The sequence below is a fragment of the Talpa europaea genome, assembly GCF_964194135.1.
Source record: "Talpa europaea genome assembly, chromosome: 7".
Lineage (NCBI taxonomy): Eukaryota > Metazoa > Chordata > Mammalia > Eulipotyphla > Talpidae > Talpa > Talpa europaea.
Window position 1 is genome coordinate 48,815,842 of NC_140074.1, and position 12,590 is coordinate 48,828,431.

General features: G+C 40.7%; 1 protein-coding gene across 1 annotated transcript in view; it reads right to left on the reverse strand.

Annotated features, from left to right (window-relative positions):
• Positions 1-1,465: 1,465 nt before the first annotated feature.
• RASEF (RAS and EF-hand domain containing) overlaps positions 1,466-12,590 on the reverse strand; it is a gene marked incomplete at both ends in the record, with an annotated part of 54,423 nt that continues 43,298 nt past the window's right edge. Inside the window, 5 exons of the mRNA XM_084238290.1 lie at positions 1,466-1,565; positions 5,083-5,159; positions 7,253-7,372; positions 11,207-11,321; positions 12,482-12,563. Coding sequence (XP_084094416.1) covers positions 1,466-1,565; positions 5,083-5,159; positions 7,253-7,372; positions 11,207-11,321; positions 12,482-12,563 — 494 coding nt within the window. The remainder of the gene's footprint in view (positions 1,566-5,082; positions 5,160-7,252; positions 7,373-11,206; positions 11,322-12,481; positions 12,564-12,590) is intronic.

Genomic DNA, 12,590 nt, shown 5'->3' on the forward strand with positions numbered 1-12,590 from the left:
TCTCATGAAGAAGAACTGAATTGGCTTAAGGCCACTAAAAATTGAAATCCCCAAACCAGAATTGCTGACCCACCCCAGGGTCAGACGTTGACTCCCGCAGGAAACTTGGAAGGCACTGCAAGTTCTAGGATAGAAAGACTAAACAGATCCTGCGTAAGGATGACTCACCAGGATCAGACAGGCTCACCTTTCCCAAATGTACCTTCTCTTTTAAAGGTTTATTTTCCAAAACCATATATAACATTTCTTTCATTGTTTATTATTTAAAGAAGTAAATGCTGACACTAGGTAATGAGAACTGCATTATATTGGAGATTATTATTTTAAATGATGGAAAGGGTTGAAATAGCATGCATGTTTTCATTTAGCAAAATGTTAAATCATTCCAAGTATTAGTGCATTTTTAAAATCACATACCATAAAATTCACCCTTTAAGAGTACAAATTTAGTAGTTTTTAGCATATTCATAAAGTTGTGCAAACATTATTACCTAACTCCAGAACATTCTCATCCCCAAACAAAACCACATACCTATTAGTAGTCACTCCCAGTTCCTTCCTTTCCCCAGGCCCTAGCAATCACTGGCTGGTGTATTTAAGCAGAGGGACCACTTTCCCGGGTGTTGTAGCTTCAGCAGTATATGACTCTGTATGTTTCCACTCAAATTTTTAACAGCAAATTTAAACCACAGACTTCACAAGTTTTCTGAGATTATAAAATACCTTCTTTTATATACAACTTTTTGGTCACAAAAATGTTTTCTTCTTTTATACATAAAAAAAATGCCATCTCCCACGGAGCCTAAAACATTACCATTTTTTTCTCAATTAAATTCTGTTCTTGTTTCAAAAGTGAGAAAAAAATCAATACTCCAATATTAAAAAAGCATGAATAACCAGAGACCTTATCAACTGTGAGCTGCTGTGCTCTTCCTCCCAGCGCTATAGCAAGAGAGGCTAAGGCCTGCACGGCCACGCTGCCTGCTTCACAGACAGACAGATTTAATGTGGGCTGAGGACAGGCCCGAGAATCAAGGCTAGAGAACAGCAGAGGCAGGACAGTAACCCCCCTTTGCTAGTTCTCCAGGACTGAGGATTAAGTAAATGTCACAAGTTAGCTACAAAGTCAGCTACCACATGAATCCAATTATGTCAGAATTTCCGCTATAACTTTGATCTGAGCATGTGATTCTTTTTTACTTTGAGAGACATTTGTACATGATCCTTTAAAACTTTTAAGAACAAGATGAGTATATTTTACTAGAGGTCCTAAATGATGCACTGAAACATAACAAAGAAGAGCTGAGATTCAGGAGGGACCCCAGAGCTCAGTTCAGGTTTCCCACACTGCAACTCTCCATACGACAGAGCCTGCACTATGCACCACTCTGTGTGAAAAGCAAAGAAGTCCAACAAATTCAGTTCTCTGGAAGTGAAGGCTTCAAAGGCCAAGGAGGACTGGGATCTAACCATTGCAACAGTTCTTCATCTGGGTCGACTTTTTGGAACTGCTCAGATTGGTAATGGATTTGCTATCATCCTCCTCAGTCCTTTTCTTCACTTCCCTGCCGAAAGAAAGAGATGGATTAACTCCTGCACTCTGAACTGGAAAGAAGACTTCTCACAGGGAAAAAGTGAAATTAAGGATTGCTGAAGGCCAGTTAATAAAGGTTCTGCTACATATTTCTACATTTTCTTATTTAATACATACACATACACATATGACAGGTGACAGATGAGCAATATTCATATCACATGAGGAAATACTTGGAAAAAGGAGGATACACAATTCAACCTATAGCACACTTTCAATCATTTCAAACTTCTGACCGCTCTTTAAGATAAAACACGTTCACTGCTTTAAACCACTACTTGTGTGGGAATTCATTACAGCAACAATAGAAAATTGATACAACCTCCAAATGCAAAATCTCTGCTATTTGGTTATTCAGCAAATGTCCAACTTATGCCAAGTTCTGGGACTCTGCATCAGCTGATCTTGGAGGGAGAGACTAACATCTAAACAATGTAACATCATTACAGGGTCCCAAGAAATCTGCTAACACATATGCGCAAGCATGCAAGCGCACACACACACACACACACACACATACAGCATGCTGTGGGCACACGAGTACACTGAAGTCATGCTGGAGGGCAGGGAAGGAAGTCTTCCTGGACATGGAATTTCATGGAAACTTTGACACTGGAAGTCACCCTTCAATTCATGAGGGAAGGAGAGTCCAGGTGCAGGGAACAGGACACAGAAAAGCAAAGAGGCATAAAAGAGCTTGGCCACAACTGGAAGTAAAGTTGGCTGGGTCTACAGACACTCATAGTTTTGGGGAAAGTCTGTGGTTCTGGACAATGGAGCAACAGGTATCCTATCACTACCAGAGGGAAATTGCATCCAGAAGAGAAGCGTTTTCTGAGATTGAGAGATTTTCAAAGGAAATACAGAGTCATCAGGTTGTTATGACTTCCCTTCAAAAACAAGTTGTGTTTCAGACAGTGCAAGTTCATAAACTCTTCTAGTTCAAGTGTTACAACACAACAAGGTGTGAAAGGACCACTCTGGGAATCATCCTATGAGATATAAATTGAGAACCTACATGTTTTACACTGTATGTCACTTTCTAAAGGTGGAGACTAGACCATTTCCACTTCAGATAACTACATCTGAAGGCAGAGTCAAATCAAATGAAAGTCTTTTATATATTTGCTTTATTTGCAGTTTCCATATTTACCACATCTCCAACACAACTAAACTAGAGGCTTAAACCAGACAATAATACAGTTAACAACAATTTCAAAAACTCCTTGATAAGTAATTCAAAGGAGCTTGGCTTTCTATGCTATTCTAAACTATTAAAAATTAACTATGATGTACCCAGTGCAGCTGAAGTGACCTCCTTATCGAAACACTTTTGCACACAGGTGTTTTAAGCAAACAAACACAAGCCTGGGCCAGCGCCCAGTTGACCCAACATGGGGGACAGAAGCAGATGGGGAGAAAGGCACAGGAGGCATAAGCTCCCTCACATTTTACTGATATAATAAAAACAATCAATGCTGCACCCAGGCTGTGACTGTGGCAATTTGGAGTCATTTAACTCTAATATCAGCCCCTCAGTCACTTCGCATCCCTAGTGATTATGTTATTCAGATGAGTGCAGGTTTTTATATGTAGAATTGCAGACTGTCAGAACCAGAAAGGCCCTTGGAGATCCTGTTCTTCAGCGGCCCCCCGCCTTGTCTTATGGGTTAGACACACTTAAAGGAAGACAAGGACTCAGTCGAGACACCACAGCTATTCAGAGGTTGATTTAAGGTTGGACTTTGAGCCTCCTGACGCCACAACCCTCCAGGATGCTGGGCAGCAGCCAATGGCCACGCAGGGATGCCTGCACCATCCTTTCCCACTCTCTGCCAGAGCAGCGAATCAGCAGCTGCTGTCTGAGGCTAAGGTGGCACCCAGCTCCTGCCCAGTCTTGGGCCTAGTGTGCGCTAAAGGCCTATGTTCATCTGCCTCCACAGGAACATCATTTCCACCCAGGAATCTTCAGGGACATTTTAGTAAAACAGCAAGACAATTCTTTGCAGAAGTGAAAACACCTACCGACTCAACAATTACTCCACCTTTAGCAAAACTGAACAGGATATTTCATTCAATTAATTAATTAATTTCATTAAATCCTCTCTGCCCCTTTATTAAATGCATCTTCACTGGTGTTCCCTCTGCATCCCCAGGTGCATGGAATCCAAACCACGCCCAGTCTCAGAAGGTTTGAGTTGGGCTCTTGTTTAATAAATGTGATATTAGCCCATGATTTGCCTACTAATCATAGGCAAAAACAAAAATCATGTAATTCATTTGACTCCCTACACACTTAAATGTCTGCAGTTTTAGCTGCCTATTCTAGGTCATACTCAAAGTTAACATATTTTTGCTTTAAACAAAAATGATTTCCAGTGCAATGGAGGGGAGGTTGCTCTGTTTTTCTTACACGGATAGTAAAGGAGAAAATATTCAAGACCCTGAGTTCAAGTTGAAGGCATCTGCCAACCCCAGACACAAACTAATGCCAAAGAGGCCACCTAAAGTCCAGAAGGACTGTTTCTTAAATCTCTCAAATGGGGCAAATATTCTCTGTCAGGTCCCAGTCCAGTTAATTAACATATTTTATTCTACTAATCTCAATTAGCACCAAGTCATTAATAGAAAAGCATCATTTAAACCACTGCAAAAATTCTCAATGGTCAATTTATTACTAGCAGAATAGGAGCTCACACCAAAACTCAAAATGCTTATAAAATCTTACAAATGACCAGGAAATGAACTACAAGTTTGAAATTATGTATTTGCTTTATCTCAAGTAAAGGTCATTGACCTAGATTTTGTTCACACACTTTACTTTTTTTAATGATATGTAATCCTTTTATACAAATAATCATCTTTTCATTCATGGCAGAAAACTAGGCTGAAGAGATCCATCTAACAGATAATGCTTTATTGCCTAAGAATACTGCAAGGATTAAGACACTCAAATTTATATCCCAGTTCTTCAATGATGCAATATTCATTCTAATCCCCAAATGTTATTTCTTATTAACACCACTGCCTTAGTTTAATAACTACTCGGGTTATAATTTTAACATAGTGCTTCCAACTGGCATGATACACAATTTGCTTTGTTGAATTTATTTTCCCCATTAGCAGGAAAATAACACAATAGGTAATTATATTCACAACAGTCTCCTGTGTTTAAAATCTTGTTCCTGGAAATGAGTCATACAAGCCAACTATCAGCTTTGTAGTGACATTTTGCAGAAATGTCAATGACACCGCAGATGCACCTACTTTGTTTGGCAATAAAGATATCTGCCAACGTTCATAGTGAATAAGCAGCATTACCAGTTTTTATAAAATCCATGCTTCATTATTTTTCCAACTACTACTGAAAGATAAAACAGTATTTTCCAATGTATAGTCATGTTATGGTCAAGAAATCTGAAATATGTATCACCAAAGTGAAAATTCAATTCTACATCTAATTTCCCAAATATAATACAAAACTTTACCGAGCAAGATGGAGAACAGCTTCCACTATGTTCGAGCCATCTTTGGCACTTGTTTCACAGAATAATGCCCCATAGGTCTGTGGAAAAGAAATATACATAAACAGATGATGTCTTAATTTATCTCCTAGAATTTCAGCTTTTAAAATCAACAAAATAAAAATAATTTCCTGTTGAGTTGAGAATGCTGAGTCACTAAGGATTAAGAAATTGGATTCAGAATTGGAATATTGAAGGAAAAAAAAAAAAGATAGTGTGAGCTTAGCCACCCCAGGAACAGTTCCTGGTAAGGAGATAATTGTACTCTGCATTAAAAAATACCTAATATAAAATTGTACATTTTAAGATTCTTAATTCCAACAGCCAAACTCATGCCACCAAACATTACCATGTCATTTGAGAGAGATAAAAATGATAACTTAAGGAAATTATTCAGGGGATTAAATATTTATCAAAAGTATGTCTCCTTTTGGCCAACAGCTGACACACACACCCTTCCCCTTCACACTAGCATCCTCTCCTGGTAAGACTCAGCAGCCTCCATGCTCTAAAATGGACAGCCACTTCCCCCTCCTTCGAGGAAGTGTGCATCCTCATTGATCCCATCACTCTCCTGCTCAAAGCTTCAATACTTTTGACTACTCTGCAAGTCATGTTCAAATGCTCTGGGCCCCCATCCACCTCTCAGGTTTACCTCCCCCGACTCTCCCTCCCTCACAACACCACAGATGCCCTGACCTTCTCTCTACTTCTCCAGTGCTCCAAATTCCTCCCACCTCAGTGCTCTGCCCCTTACTCCCCACATCGTCCCGCTTCACCAGGCTGACGTCCACCTGCTTTGTTCGTAGGTAATCCTCCTTTGAAGTTAAGATGAAGTGTTTGATAACCTTGAAAAGCTGATATTAGCTCTTCCTAGTATAAAACCTCTGAGCCTTCTGTATTTGTCCTGCATAGCACTTCTTGCAAATACAATTGATGAAGTTATTTTTGTGTGCTTGTATCTAACCAGTGGGAGGCAATTTCCCTCAGGAAAGGGGCTCTGTGAGTGCTGTGGGCCTTACTGTAGCTTACCCAGGCCTGTGTGGGACAAGGGGAGGATGTGATGCCTGCCCTGGAGAAGAATCGTATTTGATTCACAGTTTTAAAACTGAAAATAATTTCTAACTAAATTATTTAGTTAATAATTTATTTAATAATTTCTAACTAAACTCTAAATAGTAGGATCGAAACTTTTAAAGTTAATAGTAATGTGCCACAGGCAGTGCTGATGACAGACAGGATGATAACATCAAACCTTCCTGTTACATATGAACTTTTTTGGGGAAAGATTTATTTTATTTATTTATGCATATAAGAACTGGGGTACAGGCCAGAGGTACAGGGGAAGTGGGGGTGAGAGGATTCACCAGAGACAGAGTGGGGAGTAGAATAGGCAGATGTACTGAAATCCACTGCTGAGGGGAGCAGTGGGCAAGACAGGAGAGGTCTGCTGTGCCATGTGGGTCAGCTCCCTGGCCAGGGATTGAACTCATGCTGCAGTGGCTGGTGATAGCTTGATAGTGCCGAGACTTTAGCCCCTGTGCCACTAGGAAGGCCCATGTATGAACTTCTCGTTTGAAATTCCTACCTCCTGCCTTAAGACAAGTCAAGTGGGCCATGAAGCATTTTGACACAATGATAATGAATAAGCATTGCCCACAATAAGAATCTGAACAGGAATGAGCTCTATCCCCTAAACAAATACATAACCAAATATAATTGTGGCTACTGCAACTAAACACAAACCTTCCAATTCTCTCCCACCATCTTGGGATCTTTGGCATAGTAACCTTTTGGAACCAAACCCATCTTTCCAAACAGGACACACATTATTTTCCCTTTATCTGGATTCTAGAACTAGAAGATTCCAGGAACTGGGTGAGAATGAGAAGGAAGAAAGAATAATTTTGAGTCAATGGCACTCAAAGAGGGAAAACAATCAAATGATTGTTATACTGACAAGAGGGATTAATCTTTGCTGCAACTACTTATATTCATGAAGCAGATGGGAAAGCCTGGGGTCTGGACAGCAAAAATCCCATAAGACAGGGTGGAGGGTAGTCAAAGAACTTCTTAAAGAGCAAAAGACAAAAGTAAAAGACCTTTTCCAATTTGAATCCACTCTCACACTTACCATGGCCAGTTTTTCTCCAAAGTATCCTGAAACACATTTTTGTCCCTCTGCTGCAGTAGAGTCACGAAGATCTGCTTTGTTCCCAACCAGCATGATAGGAATACTCTTGTGAGTTGCATCCTACCAGGAAGAAAAATAATTGCCCCTATATTAAATGCTGGACATGTTAGGATGTCAATGACAAAAGCTGTGAAGATGTGGTGGTCATGATGGTCTTTTCTGGCTTCTGCTTATCTTGCAAGAACAGCGGGGTGGACTTGCAGCAATGGGACAAAAATAGCCCTACTCATTTTATACAAGAGAAAAAAAGAAAGAAAGAAAACAGTCTTCCATAAGTTAACAGGTTGTGTTGTGTTTTACAGCGCAGGCCCAGACTGTCCTCAAAATGATGTCTTATTGCCCCAACAAAAAATAGCCATGGAAGATGGAACTAAGATGCCTGACTCCTGGTTAGATGGACAACAGTCAGAAGCATAGGGTGCTCATTCTGTTGAGTTCAAAATCCAAATTCGAGTTACACCATGACGTTGCAGAAAGCAACCAATCAGAGTCTACCAACTTGCATTTTCTATACTTGTTCTTCAATCCCAGGAACATTGCCCAAAGTTCCATCCTTGGGGAGATTGAGTGGAGGCCTTCACTCCAGTCTCCTGCCAGCTGACCTCCGACCTCCCATTAAACTGATTCTTGTCTCAAAGGCTGGTGGATGGATTTTGGCGCCTGTGCCCTCTGGTAGCAGGGTGACATTCAGCCACAGCAGCGCAACATCGGCAGCTGTCCTCCCCAGGTGTCCCCTGTGTGCCACACCAGGTAGAGATAATATCTTTAAACCCCAAAAGTATATCTAAAATAAGCCAAATATTTTCCCACTGAGAGGTGGAGCCCTGAAATTCAGAAAGATTAAATAAAAATTTGGAAGAGCCAGGGCCAGGATGGCCCTTCGCTCCATACAAACCAAAAACTTTCAAGTAGCAGGACCACAGAATTGTATTTAGTTGTGGAGCCCATATAATTTCCTACAACTTTCACTCAAAACACAGATGATTATGAGTCAAGCTCAGTATCCCACCTACAAAGCAAACATGGGACAAAAACAGAGTTTGAAAGCTCCCCACTCTCTGCTATCTGGCTTACAACAAGGAAAACACAAAAGTTCTAAAGGTTAATTTTTTCATACCAGGAGGAAATTACCAACTCTTAGAAGGAATGTAACAGTGTAATCCCCACAGAAAGGGGAGGTTCCAGGTTCCCTGCCCCACCTAAGGAGAGGTAGAGTTGAACAGGGAGGGAAAGCGAAAGGGAAGCTGGGAGAGAGGATGGTGAAGACTTGGAGGAGGCACATGGAGCATAGAGACATGTTAAGGAAAAGCTGAGCTTGCTCCTTGGCCTTGGACTTGCACCAGGGATTTGGGGGATGTAGTAGGAGACACTTAGAAGAGACATGGGTGAGAGACCCGTGGGGAGGCTGACAAGGGCAGCCTTCATCTTGACTTGTATATTGATTTTGGCCTTTCCTTCTAGATTTGTCTGGCCCCTTCAGCTCCATGAAAGGTGACACTAACAGCAGAAAAGGTCGCTTATCAGGTATGAGCACCTACACTATTGCGGTGAGGCTCCTGCTCACGTGTGTCACTGCAGCCATTCCAGCACTACAGCTGACCTCCCCATGGTGCATCATGCAAAGACTAAATCCAATAGTTTCAGCAATGGTAACTTGGGCTACAGATTGTTAATATCTGTGTTGGCTGGGATCATCCATTACTCTCTGAACTCACTGGTCTGCCCAAAGAGATCTGTTCATTCCTTGAATAAATGTCCCTTTTCTGTGCACTAAATGTCCCCTGGAATTCCTTTCCTGGCATTAAAAAGTTCTTTTCTTCAGCTGCTATTCACTCTGGTGCTTTCTTGAAGGAGCAACTGGAAGTATTGAGTCAAGTGGTCCAACTCCAGTCCTTGTTCCACCCCTAACTTCTACAAAACTAGCTTCAAGTCTCATAAAAAGTGAAAATAACATATTTTCCTTTCTCAAATATGTTACAGAGAGCAATAAAACATTGAAAAGTTTGTGAAATAAAAATATTCTTTCAATACACCTTTAGCACTTGTAATAATTTTGTTATAACACTTCAGTAAAACAATTTGTTTTAAAATGCATATTTATCATTGCTTAAGTCTTAATTCCAATTGCAATTGGCTATTTCTCACAGCATTCCTTCAGTTAGAAAAAGATTCTGGTATGTATTTCTTTTTAACAAGGTGAGAACTAGAGGCTGAGAAGAATCTAGAGGCTGAGATCAGACAGCAAATCAATCCTGTTTAGCCACCACTGCTTTGAATGCCTATTAAAAATTACAGATATTAGATTTCCTTGAAAAGGTATTTTAGTCAAGTGTTGTTTTTTCTTTCCAAGAAAGTATGCTGAACTGTAGCTCAAACTGTAGTTTTATGTTGACTAGTAAGAGTTGGAGGCACACTGTGATCAAACACATTTCCTGCTTTGAAAACTTATTTGCCAAGAAACCAAGCAAGATTAAAGTTCCTCTCATGAAAGACACGTATCATCTGAGTTGACCAAAAGAAAACAAAGATGTTACTACACATTCTGGAAATATCGGAGGTATTTCAGCAATATAATCAGTGTAAAGACCCAAACCACTATGTGAGTAAGGTTAAGAACACAGTTGCTGGAAATCAAAACTACCATGAGATACCATCTTACACCAGTGAGGATGGCACATATTAAAAAAACTAGCAACAACAAATGTTGGCGAGGGTGTGGAGAAAAAGGAACTCTTCTGCACTGTTGGTGGGAGTGCAAACTGGTCCAACCACTGTGGAAAGCTGTGTGGAGATTTCTGGACCTACTAAACATAGAGCTTCCATATGATCCAGCAATTCCACTCCTAGGTATTTACCCAAAGGACACAGAAACATCAATTCCAAAGAACACCTGCACCCCTATGTTTATAGCAGCACTGTTTACAATAGCTAAGCTTTGGAAACAACCCAAATGCCCAAAAATAGATGACTGGATCAAGAAGATGTGGTACATATATACCATGGAATATTACTCAGCATTCAAAAAAGATAAACACATGCAATTTGCTGCAACATGGATGGCGCTGGAAGGGATCATGCTCAGCGAAATAAGCCAAAAAGAAAAAGAAAAATACCGGATGGTCTCACTCATAGCAGGAATCTAGAAAACTTAAATAAGGGACCAGGAAAATGAATAACTATAAGAAAGTGAAAATCAAAACCAACAAAAAACTATGAACCAGAGACACTTTTAGGGGGGCGGGGGCGGGAGGGGAGGGATTGGGGTCAGAATGGGGGGCTGCAATTGTATGGGGAATATAACAATAAAATTTATAAAAAAAAAAAAAAAGAACACAGTTGCTGGGCCTCCCCTAGTGGCGCAGCAGTTGAGTGCTGGGCTGCAAGGCTGCCTGCAGCCTCTGCAGCGCCGGTTCATTCCCCGGCCGCCGGCGACAGGGAGGGTCCAACAACAACAACAAAAAAGAACACAGTTGCTATAGAACTTGGGCTTTGAAGATGCGTATGGCCAGCTGTTGCCTCATCTGTCCTTCAAGCACACATGGAGGTCACAATATATAGCCAATCATGCTACACACCCAACTACACCACCCTCTATGCAATAGCAGCTACTTCTTAGGTTACCTGCATGGCCACTTTCTTCAAATGCGGGTTCTGCTTTTATCTATAGGAACACCCAGAAGGTTTATTTCCAGAAATTCCCTTTCTGTATTGTCCTTGGCTTTATGAGAACTTGTCAATAATTGAGGAAGAGACCAATACTGCAATTATCACTAGAAACTCTAACACCCAGTTCTTCCTGAAGCTTAGATGAATCAAGTACAAAGAGAACTAGCATTTTCCAAATGACATACTACTCCCCCATCTAATTTTCTGTTTCTCCAATTGACTTCTTACCTCAATCATGTCTATCCATTCGCGTACATTAAGAAAGCTTTTCTCACAAGTAACATCATACAGAAGCAAAACACCATCTGCTCTTCTGAAATAAGACTTGGCAATACTTCTGAATCTGGAAAAGAGAAAAGAGTGTAAGCAATGGTTCTCATCAATCAGTCTGGTGCTGCCTTATCATACCTTCATCTATTTCATGCTCCCTCTTTTCGTCTAAAATAAGACCCAATTGAGAAGAAACTTATGACAACTTATGACTGTGAAATAGCCATCATCTGGCCTAGAGTTACCTAGACAAAGGTAACAGGATGAAAATTTGCATTACTGATTAGAAATGCAAACTATGTTCTCCACTAAACAATCCCAAGAATGTCTGCAAACTGCAAGGCATAAACAGGACAAAGTTGAGAACTTATTTTCTAACTGTCTCAGCATCAGCCACAAGCTACCAGAACCCACATGTGAGACACAGAGAAGAATGGAAGGAGTTGTATATCGGGTTGTGGGTGGGTGGAATGAGAAGTAACAATGTGGAACTGCACAATGAGCCAATCCTTTACATACACGGGGCTGAGGGAGCTCCCTTGGGAAAGAATATACTTCAACACAGATGTTCCAAAGTGCCATGTTTTATTGTGTCTAAAATAGACCCATGTCAACCCCAAATATCTTTAAAATGTTGAAACTCCCGGTCTGTTGAGAATATGAACTCCACAGGGCCAGGTACTTATGTTGATTCTTAGCACTTGAATGGTGTCTTGTACAGAAACAGGCAGGCATCCTCACCTACTTGCTGGATAATTTGATAGATTCTGTTCTCAAAGAGCAAACAAGATTAAATCCTATCCTTAATACTTCTGGTCATCAGCAATGCAAGCAAAACACGAAAGGCACTGTCACCAGATGCCAGTCTGCTATTCAGTTTGTGCCTCTGTCCCTGAACTCAAAGGAGCCTCTCTGTCTTTTATTGTTTCACAACCATACAGCGCCTCACACCACCACTGCATTCAGGAGTGGCTTCACCTAAATCCTCTTATTAGGAAAATACAGTCTCTTTTTCCCTACTAAACATCAGCTGAAAGAAAATTTAAAGATCCTCTTTTCACATAACTGATGCATAAATGAAGGAGGGAAAGATAAGCACTCCTGAATTCTTTTACACTATATAACCACAGAGCATATAATACTTATGTAATAATAAGCACCCAAAACACCAAGTGTCCACAAGGCCTGTCTGCACAGACATGGGCAGAGCCTGACACTGGAGGAAGCACTTGCCTCTCCTGGCCAGCCGTGTCCCAGAGCTGCAGCACTGTTTTCTCTCCATCCACAATAAGAGTTTTCATTTGAAAATCAACTCCTAGAGAGGAATAGAACATGCAAAACA